The 23,972-nt window shown below is 46.2% G+C and overlaps 1 protein-coding gene across 1 annotated transcript in view; it reads right to left on the bottom strand.

Annotated features, from left to right (window-relative positions):
• Window positions 1–1,049: 1,049 nt before the first annotated feature.
• Window positions 1,050–23,972, bottom strand: part of man2a1 (mannosidase, alpha, class 2A, member 1) — a 134,968-nt gene continuing 112,045 nt past the window's right edge. The window contains exons 19-23 of the mRNA XM_084325487.1: window positions 23,810–23,951; window positions 23,430–23,563; window positions 10,203–10,394; window positions 5,352–5,465; window positions 1,050–2,023 (exon numbers count right to left, since the gene is read on the bottom strand). Of these exons, the coding sequence (XP_084181613.1) occupies window positions 1,868–2,023; window positions 5,352–5,465; window positions 10,203–10,394; window positions 23,430–23,563; window positions 23,810–23,951 (738 nt within the window). The 3' untranslated portion in view covers window positions 1,050–1,867. The remainder of the gene's footprint in view (window positions 2,024–5,351; window positions 5,466–10,202; window positions 10,395–23,429; window positions 23,564–23,809; window positions 23,952–23,972) is intronic.

Here is a 23,972-nt window from a genome sequence, read left to right as displayed (position 1 = left end):
TATGCACACACTCGGAGAGTCGGAGGGAGAGGGGGGGGGTGGGAGAGAGAGAGAGAGAGAGAGAGAGAGAGAGCTTCTTCCAGAGCGAAACCAGACACCTCTGCAGTGCACACACTCCGGAGGGAGTGCCGCGTGAGCCGCAGCAGGTCCCGGTCCGTCCGTCCCCCCCCCCCCCAAGTGCCCCCTCTCTCTCCATCTCTCTCTCCCTCCAGAGCGCACGCAGAGGCGTCGGGCCCCACTCCGCCTCGCAGCATGAGGAAGTGGCTTCCACTCGCTGTCTAGTCTAGGTAGAATGGGGGCGGGCATTAGCTCCAACCACAGAGCCAATCGCATCACTGTGCGCTATCCAGCGGCCGTATGACGTATATCAGCCGTTCAAATCAAAATGGCCTGATTTACTGGAGGAGGAAAGGGGCTGAGCTGAATCAGAGCAATCCGCCAATATGGTATTTAGACACTAAAACACATCGATACGAACTCCTATTACTATAATACAATGCTAGAGACTGAAAAATGACATTTATAGTACATGTCACCTTTAAGGTGCTCCCATGGTCGAGCGGACTGTATGTGGACTGGACTCCGCGGAGGTCCGCTTGACTCTTTGAGCTTTCATAGTCGAGCGTACCTCAGCGGACCAATTTCCTACATGTCTCGCGCCAGTTTACACAATTTTACCCACGCTGTTCAACTTCTGTCATGTCGTCGTCATCCGATGTCAACAAAGAGTATCTTATCTCCGTTTCCAATATTTCGATAATAAAACGGGCAGTTTTACACACTTGAATAACAGGTATATAGGCAGCGAGGTGCAATGTACCTTATAGGCTCAACATGAGGTGGACAGCGCGTGGTGCTGAAATGACAAACACGCATTGCATGAAATAAAAACACCAGTTTTATTTCGAAATATTGGAAACGGAGATAACATAGACTCTATGTTATCTGTTATGTTAAACTGCCAGTTTTATTTAGAAATATTGGAAACGGAGATAACATAGACTCTATGTTATCTCCGTTTCCAATATTTCGATAATAAAACTGCCAGTTTTACACACTTCATTTAGAAAAGCCATTCTCTTTTGCGAGTGAAAAAGCGAGTGGTCAGAGTAAAATGCAGATCGGTGTCACATTAAATGCAAGTCAAAGTCAACCAAAACGCAGAGCAGCGTTTTGTGTGACACCAAGTCAGCGGTGCGGACGTCCGCGCATTAGAAAATAGGAGCTTCGCACTTGGAGTCCGCTTTGGGTACGCTTTGGGTCCGCTTTGAGTCCGCGAGAGTCCGCTCCGTGTACGGTCCGCTCGACTATGGGAGCACCTTTAGAGTGTGTGTCCACTCTCCTTCTCTCCCTCCCCTTTTCTTTCACCGCGTGTCCATCCAGCATCACTTTCCGTCCAGAGAGACAGAGGAAGGTAGAGAGGGTAGGAGTCTCCTCTAAGCTGCCGTCTGTACGCTCCCATTCTATTCATTCACCCCTTTAATTACCCAGGTTTAGTCAGTTGAGATTATCCTTCCAACCCCCCCCCCCCTTCCTATAAATTCAGCAGCACCGTTAAATTTGGGAGAAAATCCTGTAGCTTGTGTTTGTTTGTTTTTAGACGGAGAACTTTGGAAGTTCTATCATCTTGTGTCGTCTTATCTCATCCCGCATATCAAAGGATGGTTCCGTTGAGGTGAGATTTGCTGAATGGAACATTTTACATGGCCGTGCTGCTTCCTAAGGTTGGTATAAATGGTTGGTGCTCACGTAGGGGACAACGATGCTGAATTTGAATTGTATTGCCATGTGAATTTTCCCCTGTGAAAAGCAGCCCTTGGTCTGAAAGGGCTTTCTAAGTGATCCAAGGTTCTGTTTTGTCCCGTTCTCATCTGATCTGGACTTTGTAGGTGTTGATCTCCATGGGGTGCACGAGAATCTCTGCCTGGTTTGAATCTGGATCAGCCACTGGGTGCATCAGAGAGAGAGACACCGGAGAGACACTGTGGAACTGCAGTTCTGAGAAGAACGTCTCTAGATTCACCTGAAGAAAGACAAGAGAGAGAGAGAGAGAGAGAGAGAGAGAGAGAGAAAAGAGAAAGAGAGATGGGGAGGAAAAGTGAAAGCTGTTATGATGTTATAATAACACATACTTGAAGTGGAAACACAGAGTAAAAGAAAAGAATAACAGGAAACAACTGGTACATCTTCCTGTTTCCTGGGTACTGACTTCCTGTCAGCTTATTGGTTGAAAGCAGAGCTATCTTTTACCAGAGTTTGGACGGCAAGGTTTCAAAAAGAGTTCTAGAGTGTCCATGATAACATGGCGTCCATACTATCCAACCTGGCCTAACTCTGGTAATACATGGCTCTTGTTGAAGAGTTCTTCTAATATATATTGTTTGAGAGTCACATGAGTCTTGAGGTTATAGATCAGCTCTGCTCTGTGCAAATCCACGCTAAAACGAAATTCCAATAATGCTATTGCTATCATCTTTGACAGTTCACTCTGGCATTGTGAAAATTAACATGACATATCTAGCCTAAGCGCTCCTGATGATGTCATTAAAAGGCATATCCTCTCTGAGGACAGTGAACGGTATACTGACATTCTGGACACAGTTTAAGTGGCCAGGACATTTGAATAACATTGAGGGTGGTTTTATACACATAAATTATCCACACGGACAATAGCCTCGCAAGCCAGAAAGAAATCATGCATTGTTTGTTCACAAAACAAGATTCACAACACAAGTTGTGAACAAATGCAAGGTTTTTCTTCGCAGCTTGTGGGTCTGGACAGTGAATAAGACTGTAAGACTCAAGACAGTGGACAGTGAATAAGACTGTAAGACTCAAGACAGTGGACAGTGAATAAGACTGTAAGACAAGACAGTGGACAGTGAATAAGACTGTAAGACTCAAGACAGTGGACAGTGAATAAGACTGTAAGACTCAAGACAGTGGACAGTGAATAAGACTGCAAGACTCAAGACAGTGGACAGTGAATAAGACTGTAAGACTCAAGACAGTGGACAGTGAAGAAGACTGTAAGACTCAAGACAGTGGACAGTGAATAAGACTGTAAGACTCAAGACAGTGGACAGTGAATAAGACTGTAAGACTCAAGACAGTGGATAAGACTGTAAGACTCAAGACAGTGGACAGTGAATAAGACTGTAAGACTCAAGACAGTGGACAGTGAAAGACTCAAGACAGTAGACAGTGAATAAGACTGTAAGACTCAAGACAGTGGGCAGTGAATAAGACTGTAAGACTCAAGACAGTGGACAGTGAATAAGACTGTAAGACTCAAGACAGTGGACAAGACTGTAAGACTCAAGACAGTGGACAGTGAATAAGACTGTAAGACTCAAGACAGTGGACAGTGAATAAGACTGTAAGACTCAAGACAGTGGACAGTGAATAAGACTGTAAGACTCAAGACAGTGGACAGTGAATAAGACTGTAAGACTCAAGACAGTGGAGGCGGCTAGGTGGTGTAGTGGGCAAGGCACTCGCCACCAGTGTGGAGACGCTAGGATTCGCGTGTTCGAATCCAGCTCTCCACATTGTTTTCAGTTTAGCTGGTCGTCCGCAGTAATACACATTGGCCGTATTACGGGGAGGGAAACTGAAGGGTGGGGATCGGGCGTTGTGAACAAGCGACTCCTACAAGTCGGTTGGTGCGCCTGCGCAGTAGAATCAGGAAGTGTCGGGGGCAGCGTGAGCCTCCCACGCGTTACTCCTCGACACTGAGAGATCGAGCTGCGCAGGTGAAAAGATGCGACTGCTGTTACCTCAAGTACCGGAGGGGACTTGTGCTATGTATGACTTAGTCCACATTGCAGCCGGCTTGTGGGAGGCAAGAAACAGCGTTCGTGACAGGGGAGGGTTGAATTGGATGATACGAAATTGGGATGGGAGAAAATATAGAAAAATGGGAGAAAAAGTGGATAAAAAAAAAAACTCAAGACAGTGGACAGTGGATAAGACTGTAAGACTCAAGACAGTGGACAGTGAATAAGACTGTAAGACTCAAGACAGTGGACAGTGAATAAGACTGTAAGACTCAAGACAGTGGACAGTGAATAAGACTGTAAGACTCAAGACAGTGGACAGTGAATAAGACTAAGACTCAAGACAGTGGACAGTGAATAAGACTGTAAGACTCAAGACAGTGGACAGTGAATAAGACTGTAAGACTCAAGACAGTGGACAGTGAATAAGACTGTAAGACTCAAGACAGTGGACAGTGAATAAGACTGTAAGACTCAAGACAGTGGACAGTGAATAAGACTGTAAGACAGTGGACAGTGAATAAGACTGTAAGACTCAAGACAGTGGACAGTGAATAAGACTGTAAGACTCAAGACAGTGGACAGTGAATAAGACTCAAGACAGTGGACAGTGAATAAGACTGTAAGACTCAAGACAGTGGACAGTGAATAAGACTATAAGACAGTGGACAGTGAATAAGACTGTAAGACAGTGGACAGTGAATAAGACTGTAAGACTCAAGACAGTGGACAGTGGATAAGACTGTAAGACTCAAGACAGTGGACAGTGAAGAAGACTGTAAGACTCAAGACAGTGGACAGTGAATAAGACTGTAAGACTCAAGACAGTTGGAATGTTCAGCACAACTGCCTCTGGAATGTTCATCCAAATGATGCCTTTCTGAGCTACATTTGGTAAATATCTCAGTTATCTTTTTTTAAGTGTAGGCCTACTTAGATTACACTTACAGCATATTAATGACTATCATACTAAACATGTGCTTTGAATTAGTACATAAAAGCACATGAGATGTACCAAAGGTATATTGAAAGTATACTCAGTAACCAGGTATATTTTAACACACTTTTAATATACTAAAAATATAATTTCAGCATGGAAAAATATAATAATTTTTGACTTGGGGCACCAAACCAACACAGATTTCCAAATTCCATGACAAGACTGTCAGACATTCTTTGGCAGCCACTTCATAGTGTACCAGCCAAATGTAGATTCTGTTCAATCAGTTCAAGTTCTATGTCTTCAACTCACTTGTCTGTGAAGCAGCTCCAGAAACTATCTCTTGATCACATCATAGATTAGAGTCTTTGATTTTCTGATTCTTAGTTTTACGCAAATATTAATTGAACTGTCCAAGGTCACCAGTTTTGATAGATTTCATTTCAACTCGTTGAAGCTGGAGATCAATTAAAACTTTCTGTACAGATTTGTATAGATCCAATGGATGTATCGGACTGTGCTTTGTGGCAGTGCTCTCTATGAACGTGTATTCAGTCTTAAATATGTTGGTGTGTATGTGTGTGACAGGCATGAGTGTGTAGGCCAGTGCATGCGTGTGTGTGTGTGTGTACCTTTCCCTGTGTGGTGCTACACAGCAGGCCTGTGTGTGTGTGTGGCAGGCTGCAGTCAAATCCTTTCCTGTGGAGAATTAGGGCAGACTCATCAGATGGCCCTCCTCCTTCAGCCTAAGAGAGAGAGAGAGAGAGAGAGAGAGGGGGGAAAGATATGAGAAAGAATAAAAGTAAAGAGATTAGAGAGGGGAGGCGATAGAGAGATCCTTAGAGATAGTTCAGCATAGACACACATTATTCATTGACCACCTGTGAATCCTTCAAACTCCGGCTTAATTTCACTTAATTTCTAAAAGTAATTGTCCTTTCACGGATCTACAAGATTAGTCTACTACAAGCATTCAGATCAGTGGGGAGCACCCACGAGTTAATAACAAGCACATCCAGAAACTGAAACAGAAGGTTTGATGTGGGGATTTGAATGGCTTGTAGTAGAGAATACAGTAACGTTAGTGAAAATATATGACTTAGTGGTTTTCACAAGGGTGAATTACCTATGCCTAGTGACATTTTATTTTTCACATCTCACGTCATCAATGGCAGTGTGAATGGTACAGTAGTAACATAAGCTGATATCAGTTAAAACACACACTATACCTATATCTATACCTATGAACACAGAATGCAGGTTAAAGACAGGGGACAATCTCTGGTAAATCCAAGGGGTCAAAATCGGACTATTATGGTCCTTTAACTGCACATTCAGTTAAAACTCCAAACCTGCTCTCTCTCTCTGAGGACAGAGCAACAGCCACAGAGCCCCTCTCTGTTCTCTGATCAGCTGCAGTTCAGCCACGTTAAGGAAACGTTTCCAGACCACAGCCCAGCTGACAAAGAGGGTTACTACCGTTCACACACACACACACACACACACACACACACACACACACACACACACACACACACACACACACACACACACACACACACACACACACACACACACACACACACACACACACACACACACACACACACACACACACACACACACACACACACACACACACACACACACACACACACACACACACCGTTTCCCCTAGTATCACAACAGACGTAGCTATGTCCTCTATGAGAAGAGAGGAAAGGTGGAGCTGAGTTGACTTTAGACCTAGAATAGTAAGAGGAGGATGGGTCACACAGCTCACTGTTCAGCACTGAGATACGACCCTACTTATTACAATTGTCTCCCAGTGGTAACGGAGGAAACATTTTCCTCTCCTTATGATTCTAGCTTTAGACCAGTAGACTAAGTTCAGTTTGAACAGTGACTCTTTTTTTTATGTTATTTTGTCTTTGTTAGACAAGTGGAAAGTGACAGGAAAGGTGTTCATTTATTGAGGGAATTCCCTTTGACCACATGGTTATGGGGCAGGGTCTCTACCACAAGACAAAGGTTGTGAGCCATCCTCGAACCTGTGAAGGGTTATGCAACATTTCATTTTTTAAACAAGCCTCTTCTGAATCACCCCCATAGTCATTCATTCAATCAATCTAATCTCCAAGAATTACACTGAGAGTGGCAGCCCTCACTTTCAGTGTCACAACATCATAAAAAAAAACGATACTAAACATAAAGAATATAGTTTATTTTTTGCAATTTAAAAACCATTACAAATTGTGGTGACCTGCTTGGTCACCAATGCTCTAAATCGACCCATAGATTAGCTTCATGGATCTTTCAGACCGATATTACTTAGCATCTAGACCTGAAAAAGTCAAAGATTGAGCTTAGATTTTGTTATTCATTTTGTTTATAATTTTATTTGTTTATATTTAGTTAGTTTAATTATATATATATGCTCAGTATCTTTTTAACATGTAAATCTGAAGGCATGGTGGGTTCTTTGAGTTAGTCTGTATTAGAGAACAAGTCAGATACTATATCCGGTGTGTCTGGCAGAGTGATAGTTCAGCTAATGACCTACTTAGCTCGAGGGACTGACCAGTACAGAGACGTTAATGATCTCACTTCTACTGTCCATCTCTGTTTACAGAAAGTGAGGATCAAATCAGATCAATAGGAGTATGTCCAGAGGATAGGTCATCGATTTAATTGTCCAGTCATGTTTTGGTGATTTAGTTAATTGCCCTGTGGACTGACCCAAATAACCAGCTCTGGAGAAATCCCTCTGACCTAGAAAGTGATCTAGATGCTTTACTGTGGATGTGTATATGTAAGAAAGACATGAAGAGGAAATGAAACAGGGAGAGAGAGAGAGAGAGAGAGAGAGAGAGAGAGAGAGAGAGAGAGAGAGAGAGAGAGAGAGAGAGAGAGAAAGAGAGAGAGAGACTTAACGTGTACTGAGGTTGAGTTAAGTATAGCAGGCAGAGAGGTCTGTCCGGGCTCATCCCCATGTTCTCCGGGTCCTATGTTCCCCGGGTCCTATGTTCCCCACTCCCGAAATAAAGGTTGTATGTTCCCTGGTCCCGCCCACTCCCGAACAAAAAAAGGGTCCTATGTTCCCCGGTCCTATGTTCCCTGCATGCGAGTTACGTGATGTTGTGGATAGTTGAGGATATATGCGAGTTACGTGAATACGTGAATATAGCTTGCCCGGGCATTAACAGCTCCGTCTTTTAATACACACTTATATCGTACAGTAACGTCAAATAAGATATTGAAAGATAAAGGATAGTTGAGGATTATGAGAGTTACGTGAATATGTGAATATAGCTTGCCCGGGCATTAACAGCTCCGTCTTTTAACACTTTGAGTGCCAAGGGTCCGGTGCCCCGGAACCCCGTTGCGTGCCAACACCCACTTCAATGATAGAGCTCTCATATTTGCGAACGCATAAACTATATCTTAAATTATGGCTATAGCCTATGTGTATAATATGGCCGTTGCTTATCAATGACTTGTTTGCAGTCAACATTGTCGAACGGATTGTTTTTTTTTAAATTTCAGAAGATTCTGTGATAATCGCCCTTTACTGGAATATACGTACTGGAATACACAAAAAACGTTGTCATTTTTCGGCCTATTTATGAATCGTTTTCAAATAAACGCTAGATTATATATTCTTTTATCTACTTTTTCTCCCCATTTTTCTATTTTTCTCCCTTCCCCAATTTCGTATTGTCCAATTCTACCCTCCCCTGTCTCGAACGCTGTTAGGCCATGCCTCCCACAAGTCGGCTGCAATGTGGACGAAGCCTTGCATCACGTGTCCCCTCCGGTACTCGAGGAGGCAGCCGTCGCATCTTTTCACCTGCACAGCGCAATCTCTCAGCAGCGAGGGTCTGCGTGGGAGGGACATTTTCTAGCGATGCCCCGATCACGTTTTTTGCCACCGACACCGATCACCGATCGTCTTGAGCCATATCGGCCGATACCGATCCAATATCGATCGTTTTTGGTATAAAAATATATATATATATAATTTAAATTTTCTTTTTTATATATATTATATAATCATACTTGTAGTTGTATTATCTGCGAGACATCGCCACCACGCAACAAGTCAAAATGCTCGCTATCGGGGCGGTCAGGTGGCGTAGCGGATTCGCCTGTTCGAATCCAGCTCACAGCTCCGGCGTTGTCACCAGCTTGGCTGGCAGTTCACACTAATACAATTGGCAGTATTAGAGGGTGGGAAAAGCTGGCGGGGTGGGTCCGGGTCGTTGTAAACAGCGACTCCTACAGTTCGGTCGGGGCGCCTGTTCAGCGCGGATAGGATCTAAGGGGGGTAGTGTGATCCTTCCACACGTTACACCCTCTCAGTGAGAGTCCGCGCTGCCAGGTGAAAAGAAGCGATTGATTGGCTAGACGTGTGTCGGAGGAAGCACGTGATAGCCTCCACTCTCCCAGATCGACTGTGGGGGGTAAGTGCGCAGCGACCAGGAAGGGGATTGGGAATTGGCATAACGACTAACATTGGCATGGGAGAAAATCGGAGGAAAAAGGAGGGGGAAAAAGATCAATAAAAAAAATTAAATAAAAAATGCTCGCTATCTGCAAACAGCTCCACTGTCTGTGTGTACTCGAGTAGCCTCCAGCTACGGCCAGGATTCTCCGGCGCTGCAGCTGGACCCTATTGGTATAAATCACATTCAGCATGCCCTCAGCTCGAATATGCATTGAATCAATGTTATAAGACATTGATATCAGGAGCTATCTGTAGCTACTGCTAGCCGGCTAGATAACGTTAAGACAACGCCTCAGTGAACTATTTAGTTTAGAGCTAACGTGAGCTAACGTGAGCTACCGAGTCAACGGAGGTAACTTATCATGCACTCGACTATTGCTGGAGCATTTGTTGATATCAGCAGCTATCAGTAGCTAGCCAGCTAGATAACGTTAGACAATGCCTCATGTAGTCACTGGGTCATTTAGTTTAAACAGTAACGTTAGCTCGGTAGGTAGCCAAGTAACGTTAGCTCACGTCGCATGCACCAGACTATAGCAGACTGCGAGGCATAGGAGCCTCTTGTTTACACGAGTGCGGGAGAGGCTGGGGAGGAGGAGGGGCCGTACGCTGCAGGCAGCTGTGTGTCTGAGAGAGAAGTCAGCAGTGAGATCTCCGCTAAGAATTGGATCATGTTTTTCGATCGGTTTTGACGATCGGCGAAAATAAAGCATTATCACCGATCACTGATCTCATATTTATACTGAATATCGGCCGATACCGATCGCTGGCTGATCGATCGGGGCATCCCTAGACATTTCTGCATTATTGGATAGGACGGTTAGTGACAGGAAATCGTGGGTAGAGAGAAGGGGGTGACATGCAACAAAGGTCCTCCTAGGCCGGATTCAAACCCAGGACGTTGCGACTACACGGTATGTGCCCTAGCATGGCGAGCCACCAGGACACCCCAACTAATATCATTGTGGTACTATACCTTGTCTTGTATGCTCCTAAGGTTCACCAGGTGTATATCACAGGGCAGAGAAGATGCCAGGGGCTGAAAGGAGAGCAGGGGGACTGAGATGCTCTCTGGACTGACAGCCATGGGCAGGAGAGGGTGATTTAAATAGAGGGAGGTAATATGGCTCAACAGGGACGGGTAGCTGACTGGACCGGCTTTCTCCTCCTAAAAGAACAGAGGAGAAAAAGGGAGAGAATTAACACAAATATTCCAACTACAGCGGCACCCAGACATGCAAATCCTGTGCAGCGACACGTGTCGACCTGTGAACCCGCTTTCCAGTTGTGACTATTTACGAGAATAAGTCGAGAGACCGAGGAGACTCATTATAATATTGAGGGCACCGGACAGATGTATGGTTACCTGTGGTTGGTTGGAGCGCGTAAAACTTCTTCATCAAGAATCATTATAATATTGTGTGGTCCGAGTAGAGCTCACATCGGCATTGCCACCTAGTATCACCACCTAGCATCTCCACCTAGCATCGCCAACTAGCATCGCCACCTAGCATCGCCACCTATCATCCCCACCTAGCATCCGCACTTAGCATTCCCACTAGCATCGCCCACAAAAAAATATTAAATGGTGCATTGAAATTGGCTGACAAGAATGCCATATAGAGCGTTGTAAATAAATACACTTTTACTGTTATACTTTAATACTAGATCTGTTCAGTTTAACACTTTGAGTGCCGACCACGAGATTAGTCGGGTTAACTCACCATGCGTTGAGTGCCAAGGCCCGAGAAAACTCGGGTTTTAATCGTTATTTCTTTTATTAGCAATATCCATAAATTTTTCATCCATCCAGCCTGACGTTATCATTGGGAATGGGTCTGAGCTCGAAAAGGGCAAATACCGCCGCCTATCGTCTCCCGGATGGTATTGCACATCATTGGATTGGATCGGGTGGGGCTGTGAATCAGAAAGGGGAGGCTCGGAGCAGCTTTCGATTATGTGTTTTGGACTATAACGTTGGATCAATAAACGCGATCAATATTTGGAATGGCGATCAGGAATTGGATTAATCTTTTTGCAGAACATCTGATGTGAGGTAAGGACTCTGTTACCAGTTTTGGGTTAATCAGATGTTTTTTTCACAGCGATCATGTGTGTGTGTGTGTGTGTGTGCGTAACGTTAGCGCTAAGCACGGCATGGATAATCGATTTTTCAGCCCGCTTCTCTAGCGTGCATAAGTACACATATACTATCGATATTCTAGCGTTTATTTGAAAACTATTCATATATCAGCCGAAAAATGAAAACGTGTTTTGTGTATTCCACTAAAGAGCTATTATTGCGAAATTTCTCTGGAATTACTAGAAATCTCCAAAACTATACTCGTATTCAAAACGGTATAAAACGGAAATGTACCAATGAAAAAACAATCCGTTTCGTACCATGTTGACTGCAAGCAAGTCATTGATAAACGAGGGGTGTTTTAGACCCATAGCCATAATTTAAGATATAGTTTAAGCCTTCACAAATTTCCCCGACCTCCCATTGGCTTCCTTATTGGCACGGTAGCCCTAATATGGTCAAAGGGGCGTGGCACTGAATGTGTTAAGGTCATCTTCAGGACAGGCTGGTGAATTTCTAAACACAAGAAGCGGTTAGATAGCGTAGAAATCAGGATGACCCAGACACCAGATATGAAACTAGGCTAACAACAGGGTGGCCCCAACCCTCGTGATTCAGAGGGTCATAAACTCCTCAAAAAGTCATCGGCTGCCCCCTCCCCTCCCTGAAGGACTTGCACAACTCCCGCTGCCTCAACAGAGCAAAAAACATTATTAACCCATTCATTGCCAACCACGAGTATAGTCGTGTTAACTCGCCATCGCTTCCGTGCCAATCACAAGTATAGTCAGGTTTTAATCGCTATTTCTTTTATTAGCGATATCCATTAATTTTTCATCCATCCAGCCTGACGTTATCATTATCATTATCATTTACTTCTCAGGCATGCAGCTGGATACTATTACATTGAGTCCCCCCACTGGGAGCATCGTGGATTATGTGTTTTGGACTATAACGTTGGATCAATGGATGCGATCGATATTTGGAATGGCGATCAGGAATTGTGTAACTGAGGGGTACAATTCCCTGACTGTATTACTAGATATGATACTTACTACCACTACCTTTGTACTTAATATTCGGCCACCCAGTACACGGCATAAATATATTATGATGAACACTGTCACGTAGATGAAACGGATCCAACACAAATGTACGAATTAGAAATAGGTCTTTATTTCTACACAGCGATGGTGTGTAGAGCAAGCACTTAATCAAATCAATCACATTTATGAATGGAATTAGTATGCACTTTTATGGCAAGAGTATTCGTCGGTATATCAATAGAGAATGTCCAATCTCTGAAGGCGCAGGTGGTACATATACGACCTGGAATAGTTTAAGGAATAACAGCAATGATACTTTAATGATTATATACTGGATACACTAGGGGGGGGGGTTAATCCGGTCGCTTGTAAGCCGACAGGAGTAGGAGGGGGGGGGGGGGGGTAGAATCCGGCTGCCTCATCCGGCCAAGGGTATCCCAGGTGAACCCACTGTAGTGCCGTTCAATGCGCCGGCGATCCTTGGACCACAGATGAAAGCAGGTGGACTCTTTGTGGGCCGGCTCTCTCCGGTCCACGGAGGAGAGACGTGAAGCGACCTCGTCTTGCAGAGCGTCTCCTCACCTTGCGTCCTCTCCAGGGGGGGGGGGTTCCAACACACGGCAGTGTCGGGGGTCTTTATCCATGGAATAATCAACGTATACAAAGCATAATCCGTGCCGGGGAAGGCGGGCTGTCGTCGGTAGAATAATCCGGTATACAGGTCCACTCGCTCGTCGGCTCTGGGGCTCCTCGGGTGCAGCTTCACGTGGGGTCAACCACCCTGGATAAGCAGCCAGTTCTCTGCCCGAAACGATGGGGTACTGACTACGGTAGTATTCTCACCGCACGAAGCACTATATATTAACAGACTATTATTAGCTTAATAGACTACGTCCAACTCGACGATATAGTGCCAAATATGACTATTCAAATATTAATATACACGATGTCTCAATACCGATGGTAGGCGAACTTGGCCTTACTCCCACACGTGGCGTCGCGGGGAGGCTTTATGTCTGTGACTCTATTGGAGGGTAAGAAACTGGACTGAAAAGAAAGTCCTACTTTAGTAGCGCAGTATATATACGCACTATGAACAAATAGTCCCATTAGTGGTGCGGTAGCCAGATTCCTACGCGGAACTAGGACTTGTTCGTACATGTGGAGCGGTACGTTTGAACTGGGTCTGAGGGGTATGGCAGCCTGGCACCAAGGTCTCGACCAATAGTAGAATGGAGACTATTATGGGATGTTCAGTAGGCTAGAATGGATATTCAATGCATATTGTACAAGGAATATACAAGGGATATCAGGGAATATTAGAGAATATACAAATACAATTAAATATATATATATAAATAAATATATATATTCGGTTTAATCTGGCCCTTCACAACAGCCACCCCCTGATTGGTCCCAGACCTAATCAGTTAAACAGAGACAGATTAATCGCGTTGTCTATTTACACATAAGGGTTTGCTGTAGGGGTCAGTCAACTTCACAAAGTCATAGGGTTATAGGGTCATGGTCATCATCGATTGTGTCTGGGAGTCGGGGCAGTTCTATGAGCCTCGCCACGGGACGGGTGTAAGTGCGACCCTGGACGAGCACTTCAGCTGCTCGGACCTTGCCGTCGGCACCGGTGATCACTTTGCTTACGCGGCCGGCCGGCCACATAGCTCTGGGCAGTGATTGATCAATAATCATGACGACTGTTCCTTCTGTCAAATTGTCTCTCTGGGCTCGCTGCAGTAGAAGCAATTCTGCGTCCTCGTAGTTAGCTGCTGACATATCAGCGGGGGACTTGCACTCCGGGTGGTACCGCAGGAATGTTCTTTGTTGTGCACTCTCTATGGACGTGCAATCGTCTATGTTAGGGTCGGTGGAGGCCACGGTGCTCAATCCACAGAACACAGACTTCTTATTTTCCACCTCCTCTGGACTTGCTTCCCTCGGGATAGGCCTGGGCCACTGTCCTTCCGGGAGTCTTAGGAATGCGGGGCCATCACTGTAAGCATTGCGACGGGTGAGGTCATCCAGGGGCATCCCCCGGGTGATGACGTCAGCTGGGTTCTGTTTTGTATCAACGTAGCGCCACTCTGTTTCTCCGGTTAACTCTTCGGTTAAGTCTTGAATCTCGGTGACTCTGACTCCCACGAAGACTTTGTACTTGCATGAGTCCGATTTGATCCAGGCGAGTACCGTCGTGGAATCTGACCACAGGATTGTTCTAGACACCGGTATGGTGAGCTCACGTTGGATGAGCGTGGCTAGGTGCGCTCCGGCTAGGGCTGCGCAGAGCTCTAGACGTGGGATAGATTGTTGCTTGCGTGGGGCTATTCTCGAGCGGGCGAGGACCAATGCTGTGTAGATCTCTCCCCCCTTCTCTTGGGCCCGCAAGTAGGCTACTGATCCGTATGCGACCTCTGAGGCGTCACTGAAGACGTGTAAGTCCATTTTACATGTCTCTGGCCTCACCGTGGGTGGGAAGTAGCTTCGGCGCATATTAACGCCTGGGAGTGAGTGGAGCTCCATCTCCCACTCTCTCCAGGTGGATGCAAGGTGTGCGGGAATGGGGTCGTCCCAGCCCTGGTCCTTGTCCCACAATGCTCGTACAATCATTTTTGCCCTGGTGGTGTACGGTAGAATACATCCTAGCGGGTCATATTGTCGGGCGAGTGTTGTGTACACACTCCGTCTGGTGGTCGGCGCCGCCGCCGGCCTTCCCTGCTCCGTAGTCAGGGGCTTGTGTCTGTAGTGAAGCGAATCTGTTTTGAATCGCCACACCAATCCCAGGGTCATCTCCTGGGCTTCTCCCGGGATTGTAGCCATCCAGGTCTCGCTGCTGGCTGCCTTGTCCTCGGAGGAGAGGCTGCGCAGTACTTGCGGATCGCTGCTGGCCCACTGCCTGAGATCAAAGCCGCCTTTGATCAATGAGGCGCAGAGTTTAATCAGGAGAGCCTCGGCTTCTTCTTGGGTTGAAGGGCTTTGTAGACAGTTGTCTACGTAGAAGCCGTTCTTTACGCTGTGTCGGACCTCTTCGTCCGCTGCTGGGTCCTCTGCTACATGTTTCTGTAGTGCAAATGTAGCACAGCAGGGGCTGCACGTCGTTCCGAAGGGGAGGACTTCCCATTGGTAGATGGCTGGGTGCTCATCTCCTGGCTTCTCTCTCCATAGGAACCGTAACAGGGGCTTGTCCTCCTCTATTAATCTCACCTGCAGGAACATTCCTTTAATGTCCCCGCTGATGGCCACCTTTTCCTGGCGGAAGCGGAGTAGAACGCCGAGTAGGGAGGGGCCGAGTGTGGGACCGGGCAGTAACTCTTTATTCAGATTTTGGGATCCGATCTGGTAGCTGCAGTTAAATACTATGCGGTCTTTACCGTTGTGATGGACCTTGTGGTGAGGCACGTACCACGATTCAGTGGTCTGGTCAGCCTCTTTAATGTCCATCTTTGTGACGTGTCCCGCTGTGATGAGCTTCTCAATCTCAACGCGGTATACACTCTCTTGGGCGGGGTTCTTGGCTAAGCGCCGCTCCGTGTTCAGCAGGTACTGTTCTGTGGCGTCTGTCTTGGCGTGGAAAGTAGGCATTCCTTCTCGCCGCAGGAGTGGCGTGGCGTATCTCAACACGCCGTTGACCGGGACTCTCTTGGTCCCTGTCTCGAGGAGGTGAATGGCGTAAATGTCATCTTTAGAGCGAATGTCTTTCTTTCCGTTCTTAAAGGGCATTTGTTCCAAGGTCCATAGCCGCTCTACGTGTTGCAGGAGTGCGGTTTCTCCCTCTGTGACTCGGGAGTGGAGACATCTAGTGGCTGTACTTCGGTTGAGAGATTTGGCGAGCGGGCCTTGGAGAGTCCATCCCAAACGGGTCTCGACTGCTGCAGGACAGCCTCGGGGTCCGGTATGAACCCGGTCTATCGGGACAATGAGGTCTGCATGGTCGGAGCCTATCAACAGGGTCGGCATAGCATTGTCTATGAGCGGGATCGGTAACTTGCGCAGATGTGCATATTTCTCCATCAGCTTGGCGACGGGGTATGTGTACCGCGACAGTCCTATTTCTTGGCTGGTGAAAGCGTCTGTAATCTGGTACCGTCGCTCAGGCTGGCCGCTTGCTGCGATAGAGAATGAGACATTCTCGCCCTTTATCGTCTTCAAATCTCGTCTTATTGTCCGAATTGTCATTTGGGTTTCGCTTCCCCGCAGCCCTAGCTGGGCCGCAGCGGAGGCGAGCAGAAGGGTCTTCTCTGACCCGTCATCGAGGACGGCGTAAGTGTCCAGGACTTTATTCTGGTAGCTTAGTGTCACACGCACTACTTTTAGGAGTACTCGGGCTCCACTGCTGCTGGCGGGATCGATGTACATGACGCTCGCTTTGCTGCTGGATGGTGCGGGTGAAGGGCGCCGTCTGTTACTGTCGTGAAGTATGTCCAGATGGGCTCCATCGCACTTGGTGCACCTTTTCTTTAAGCGGCATTCGGCTGCCATGTGTGAGCGCGCACAGCGAAAACAGCGCTTGTTGGACTTTATCCATTGACTTGCTTCCTCCGCGTTCAGCTTGGGGAAGGAGTCACATTGCGCTAGCCAGTGTTCTTTCTCACAGTAGGGGCACACTATCTTCCACTTCTCCGTTCTGGAGGGGGTACTGTGGCTCCTGCTGCTCGGTACTGACTCCGATTGGTGCATCACAGTCACCGATCTTCTTCCATCATTTAGTCGTCTGGTTCCTTCTCTGGAGCCAGGGGTGCTCCGTCCGAATGTATCTAGCCGTAGGCTGCTGACTTCTCTCGCCAGGAAGTCTGCTAGATCGAGGAGGTTCGGTTCGGGGCCATTCGGGTCTCGTTGGTCTCTCTGCCGCCTAAAACGCTCCTGTCGAGCGGGCGGCAGCTTCTCCAAGATCCTTTCCACATTTGAGTTGGCGTAAAGTTCATGCCTCCCCTTCTCTCTCTGCGCTCCCAACATCCCTACCAGGGACTGCACTCTGATGGACAGGTCGTCCAGTGCTCGATTGTCTATTGCTGGGGGTAAGCGGTCGATGTGTCGGATCTCCTGGATCACGTAATCCCATATGCGCCCATACCTCTGGTCCAATGCTACCAGCGCTGCTGTGTATGGGGTGGTGGAAGTCGCGTAGGCGAGCGCTATATTATGTGCGCGGGGTACCTTTAAGTGCTTCAGTAGGATGGCGTATTTGTGGTGTTCATCCAATACATCCACCAACATGGTCTCCAGACACATGCGGAGTTCCGTATACTGGGCCCGGTTCTCTTGGGTGAAGTCGGGTACCATAGGCGTGCCAATGTATGACGCTGACTGTGGATACATCGGCGAGCGTTGGGGGAGAGGCCTCCTAGGCGAGTCTCCTCCCGCTCCTTGGTATGGGCTGGTACCGGCAGTGTACCATGGCCCGCTTGTCCAGGTGCTGTTCCTCGGTGCGGGTCGTGCGTCGTGCTCACCCGTGTATAGAGTCGGGGGTCTGTAGCGCAGCTCCGCGGGAGTATAGCCTGGGCTGTACCGGACCAGGAGGTCCGGTAGAGTACTGTGCTGTCGTCGGGCGTGGTTCTCCTCCTCTTCCTCTTCGTCTTCAGTTAGGTCATCCAGTGCTTGTAGTCTCTGGTTTAGCCTCTCCACAGGATATGCTGCTCCTTCCCGGTTGCTAGGTCTCGCTTGGACCGGTGGGGGGAGGTGGTCTGTGGGGGGTATAGACCTCGTCTGTTGGTCAAGTTCAGGGTTGTTTACTCGGCTAGGGGATGCCGCCCTGGAGGTGTGTCTAGACGAGTTCCTGGAGCCTCTGGCGGAGGGAGAGGGTGTTGTCCGTCTGATCAGCTGTTCTATTAGTTGCGCTTGCTGTCTGTCGCGCTCTGCGTCCCGTAGAGCACCAGCAGCTGCTCGCTGGCTGTCTGCTCGGTCTCGGGCCACATTCTCTTCTCTCTGAATGCGTCTTAGTTCTAGACGTATATGCTCTTCTTCGCTCCGCTGCTGGATCTGCAGTCGGTCGCGTTCAGCAGCGGCGTTCAGGCTGATGAGGAAGGCCTGCTGTAGGGTCCTCTCTGCCTCGCTGGGAGAAGGCGGTTGTATAGGGGAGCCTTCCCTCGGGGTACTCCTTGCGGAGCCTTGGAGCTCTATCTCCACGGTGCTCTCCCCGTCTTCTTCCGTGCCGAGTTCTCTCTCGGTAGCGTTGTATTCCTCCCGGGACTCATCGGGGACTACTTCTTCAGTACTGGCGGGGTGTGAAGTCATGTCTGGTTCCCACTGGTCCCCACCGTGAACTTGGTCAGTTACATTAGAGCCCGTAGGGGCCTCTATGGTCGGGGTAGTCTGGGCGTTGGGGTTAGACATACTTTTACTTTCTAGTTTTACCGCGTTTACTGTTAGTAGAAGACTAGGTTGTTGACTGACAGCGTAAGCCTCTAAGTACTGAGGGAGCCGTCGTTCGCGCTGCGGGCGTTGGTTAGGAGGATCGTTTCGTGGAGTGTTCATCATAGGCCATTTCAATATTAATAACACTATATTAATATTACACTAATTACCCTCCGGCTCGAAGGACCAATTGTAACTGAGGGGTACAATTCCCTGACTGTATTACTAGATATGATACTTACTACCACTACCTTTGTACTTAATATTCGGCCACCCAGTACACGGCATAAATATATTATGATGAACACTGTCACGTAGATGAAACGGATCCAACACAAATGTACGAATTAGAAATAGGTCTTTATTTCTACACAGCGATGGTGTGTAGAGCAAGCACTTAATCAAATCAATCACATTTATGAATGGAATTAGTATGCACTTTTATGGCAAGAGTATTCGTCGGTATATCAATAGAGAATGTCCAATCTCTGAAGGCGCAGGTGGTACATATACGACCTGGAATAGTTTAAGGAATAACAGCAATGATACTTTAATGATTATATACTGGATACACTAGGGGGGGGGTTAATCCGGTCGCTTGTAAGCCGACAGGAGTAGGAGGGGGGGGGGGGTAGAATCCGGCTGCCTCATCCGGCCAAGGGTATCCCAGGTGAACCCACTGTAGTGCCGTTCAATGCGCCGGCGATCCTTGGACCACAGATGAAAGCAGGTGGACTCTTTGTGGGCCGGCTCTCTCCGGTCCACGGAGGAGAGACGTGAAGCGACCTCGTCTTGCAGAGCGTCTCCTCACCTTGCGTCCTCTCCAGGGGGGGGGGGTTCCAACACACGGCAGTGTCGGGGGTCTTTATCCATGGAATAATCAACGTATACAAAGCATAATCCGTGCCGGGGAAGGCGGGCTGTCGTCGGTAGAATAATCCGGTATACAGGTCCACTCGCTCGTCGGCTCTGGGGCTCCTCGGGTGCAGCTTCACGTGGGGTCAACCACCCTGGATAAGCAGCCAGTTCTCTGCCCGAAACGATGGGGTACTGACTACGGTAGTATTCTCACCGCACGAAGCACTATATATTAACAGACTATTATTAGCTTAATAGACTACGTCCAACTCGACGATATAGTGCCAAATATGACTATTCAAATATTAATATACACGATGTCTCAATACCGATGGTAGGCGAACTTGGCCTTACTCCCACACGTGGCGTCGCGGGGAGGCTTTACGTCTGTGACTCTATTGGAGGGTAAGAAACTGGACTGAAAAGAAAGTCCTACTTTAGTAGCGCAGTATATATACGCACTATGAACAAATAGTCCCATTAGTGGTGCGGTAGCCAGATTCCTACGCGGAACTAGGACTTGTTCGTACATGTGGAGCGGTACGTTTGAACTGGGTCTGAGGGGTATGGCAGCCTGGCACCAAGGTCTCGACCAATAGTAGAATGGAGACTATTATGGGATGTTCAGTAGGCTAGAATGGATATTCAATGCATATTGTACAAGGAATATACAAGGGATATCAGGGAATATTAGAGAATATACAAATACAATTAAATATATATATATAAATAAATATATATATTCGGTTTAATCTGGCCCTTCACAACAAATTGGATTAATCTTTTTGCATGACATCATATGTGAGGTAAGGCCTTTATGTTACGAATCTTGGGGTAATCAGATGTTCCTATCAGAGAAGCGATTTTTCAGACCCCGCTTCTCTTCATGCATAAGGACACATATATCGATAATCTAGCGTTTATTTGAAAACTATTCATAAATCAAGTGACAAATGGCATGATTTCTAAGGAAATACATTTAAGCTTGATTTGCTGGAGTTTATTGAGATGAGACAGAACGCTCTAGAAATATATTGATATTCATCATGGTATAAAATGGAAATGTATCTATGAAAAAAAATTCCGTTTTGTGCATGTTGACTGGAAGCAACTCATTGACGATCACTGTGTTATTTAGATCTATTGCTATTATATTTTATATGTTTTAAATACTCGCAAATAAGTCCTATTCTCCATTGGATATAGCGTTGGCACGGAAGGGCCATCAGCAGAGGGCGCTGTTGGCCCGGAATGAGTTAAGGACTGCTCACACCCTGGTTTCCACCTGTTCGACCTGTTGCCATCGGGCAGGCATTACAGGTGCATCAGAGCCAGAACAAACAGGCTCAGAGACAGTTTCTTCCCCAGAGCCATCACCACCTTGAACACTAACATGCACTAATAATTCATCCTGTCCCCCTCCTAATCTATGGAATCAAATCTATGGTGGGAATAGACAAGAACAAACGTCTGTCTAACCCTCACAAGTCTGACTCTGTCCTAGCAGAAGAGTTAAACCAATTTTATTTGCGATTTGATTCCCATAATTTTTTTGATGAACTGGCTGAATTTAGAGTCGCACCTGTGAGCAGTCAGATTCAGATTGACTAAATGGATGTCTGGAGAACTCTTGAACAGACAAATGTGAGGAAAAGTCAGGGACCTGACTGCATCAGCGGCCGACTACTTAAAAACTGCGCCCTGTTCTTGTGTGATATTTTCACTTTTATTTTTCAGCTGTCCTTATAAGAGAATACAGTTCCCATGATATGGAAAGAATCCACAGTGGTCGCAGTCCCAAGTCCATATTTCCACGGGGTGCATGATAGTATCCGCTTTCCTACTCAACTAATTGGTAAAAATGTGATTATTTTGTATTGACGGCACAGATTTGCATAGGCTACTTACATAGAAACATGTGATCACTCTAGGGATACCGTAATTCCTCTAATAGTAACCGGGTCTCAAATACAAGCCGGGTCTCTATTAATGGCCGGGTGCGCTCTTGAGCTAAGCAATTATAAGCCGGCCTCCTAATACAAGCCGGGTTACTAATATACTGAGCTGCATACTGAGCTAGTTACTTGATTTCACTTTGAAAACGTTGAAATTACCAGTGACCACCTGTAATTGCACTGTTTACTATTTCATACAGTACTTGGTTTCAATAAATGAACCCAGTACATTTTACTGGGTTCAAACTGACACAAAATGTTGATTTATTCATTATGATCCGTTTGAAAATTTGAAATATAGGCCTCCCTCTTATACAGGCCTCCTCCTAATACAAGCCTGGTACCCGCTACAGTTGAAACAAATACAAGCTGGGGTTACTATTAGAGGAATTACGGTAGTTTTTTTTGTGATTTTTTGATAATCGTGTCCTTAATTTGCATATAAATTATACATGGGACACTGACAACTTGTTAACATAGCCTATACTTTTTTTCACCTTTTTTCCAATCTAGAAAGTCTGGTTAGAAGTATATTTCCGGGGGGTGCATGATACCCCCCTCTATCTACTAGACCAGGGGTGTCAAACTCATTTTCACAGAGGGCCACATCAGCATTATGGTTGCCCTCAAAGGGCCAAAGACCGTATAAATGTTAATGTAATGTAAAATAAATGTAGCTACACATTTACATATTGTTAAACATGGTGTTTCTGTATTTATTACTTATTCAAGTTATACATATTGCATATTCATTTGCATAAATGTAAAAATATATGTTAGCTTATGTTATTTTAACAAATAATTTTTGTTTATCAGAACCCCATATTACTCCACCAATCAATGATCAAACCATTCAAGTAAATAACAAAGAAGAATATCATCAAATACAAGCTATGACATTAAGTTTGTTCAAAACCTTTTTGTCACAGTCAAGAGGGGCAGAACTAACAACTGTGAGCTGCAAAGCACACGTGGGACAGATGTAGCAGATGTTACAAAAACAAATGGCTGCACACAACCTTGCAGAGGCCATACATCCAACTAATGGAAGATAGTTTAATTAACTTTAATTAACAGATTGCAGAATGGGTACAGTACAGTACAGCTCAATACACACAATTGTTAAGGGGATGCAGACCAGAGAAAGACTTTCGACTTGTTTACATCAGGGTCCCCCATTTTCAATTCGTAATGAAATTGCTATTATGTGTCTGCATGAACACACAACTGTAACTGTACTCAAAAATAACAAAATAAGGGTTGTCTCAGTTCACAACTATAATATTGGTCAAGTTTTGGGTGGGACTTGTTTGCGTCCCTACAGCTTCTTATTCAATTGAGCGAGATGCTCGGTTATGTCACACAGCCAGTTTGCATCTGACAGTTCAGACAATATTTCTTCAACCCTTTGTTACCTATTCCGCCTGGATCTTTTTTGTATTTTGGGCTGTAAAACTGTCAAAGAATGTCTGAGGAGTAAGTGCTTTTGGCTTTTTTCCTTTGTTACCTCAGATGTTCAACATACATGTATGTGTAAGAATGTGTAATAACTAAGGCTGTCAAAGTTAAAGCTTTATTAACGCATTAACCCACAATTATTTTAACACTGCTATTTTTTAACCCAATATTAATGTACATTTTTTTATTTATTTTTTTTATTTACCTGAGCTCTTGGGGGGCCACATCAAATGACGTGGCGGGCCGGATTTGGCCCGCGGGCCGTGAGTTTGACACCTATGTACTAGACTATTAGTAATTAAGAGTTTTGAACAAATCGTGAAGAGGAGTTTACTGGCCATGACACAGAATGCAATTGACCCATTCCCTTCTTTCTCGCTCTCTGTACCTACTGTACCTTCTTTCTCGCTCTCTCTCTCTCCCTCTCTCTGTGTACCCACCTCTTCTCTCTCTCCTCTTTTCTCCACCAGCAGTCTGAATGAGCTAGCAGTCAGTTTGTTATCTGTGACTCCCTGGCCGAGGCCTCTGTTGTCATCCTGGTTCAGACGCCGATCCAATATCACCTCCAGCTCCCCTGAGAAGCAAAGGGTAAAGGTCAAAATGTCAGATGTCACACTCACAATCAGGTTTGGTGTCAATTCACTTTTCAAATCAATCCAATTCAAAATGAATGAATGATGCATTATGGCTTTAACCGTCTGTAGTGTGGTAGTGAAAGGGTTAACCTTCTGTAGTGTGGTAGTGAAAGGGTTAACCTTCTGTATTGTCGCAGTGAAAGGGTTAACCCTTTGGTAGTGTGGTAGTGAAAGGGTTAACTGACCGGTGTGGAGACTGGCAGCCCCCAGGGACTGCCCAGAGAGCAGGCTGAGTCGTGAGCTTGAGTCCTGGATGTAACCCATGCTGGTCATAGGGTAGAAGTTAGCCTGCAATGGCAGCTTGGCCATCGTCCTCCGAGGCTGGATCTGAGATAGATAAACACACAC

Source organism: Notolepis coatsorum, assembly GCF_963971535.1.
Source record: "Notolepis coatsorum genome assembly, chromosome: 11".
NCBI lineage: Eukaryota > Metazoa > Chordata > Actinopteri > Aulopiformes > Paralepididae > Notolepis > Notolepis coatsorum.
Note: the sequence above shows the minus strand (reverse complement) of the source record. Positions and strands in the feature narration are given on the sequence as shown.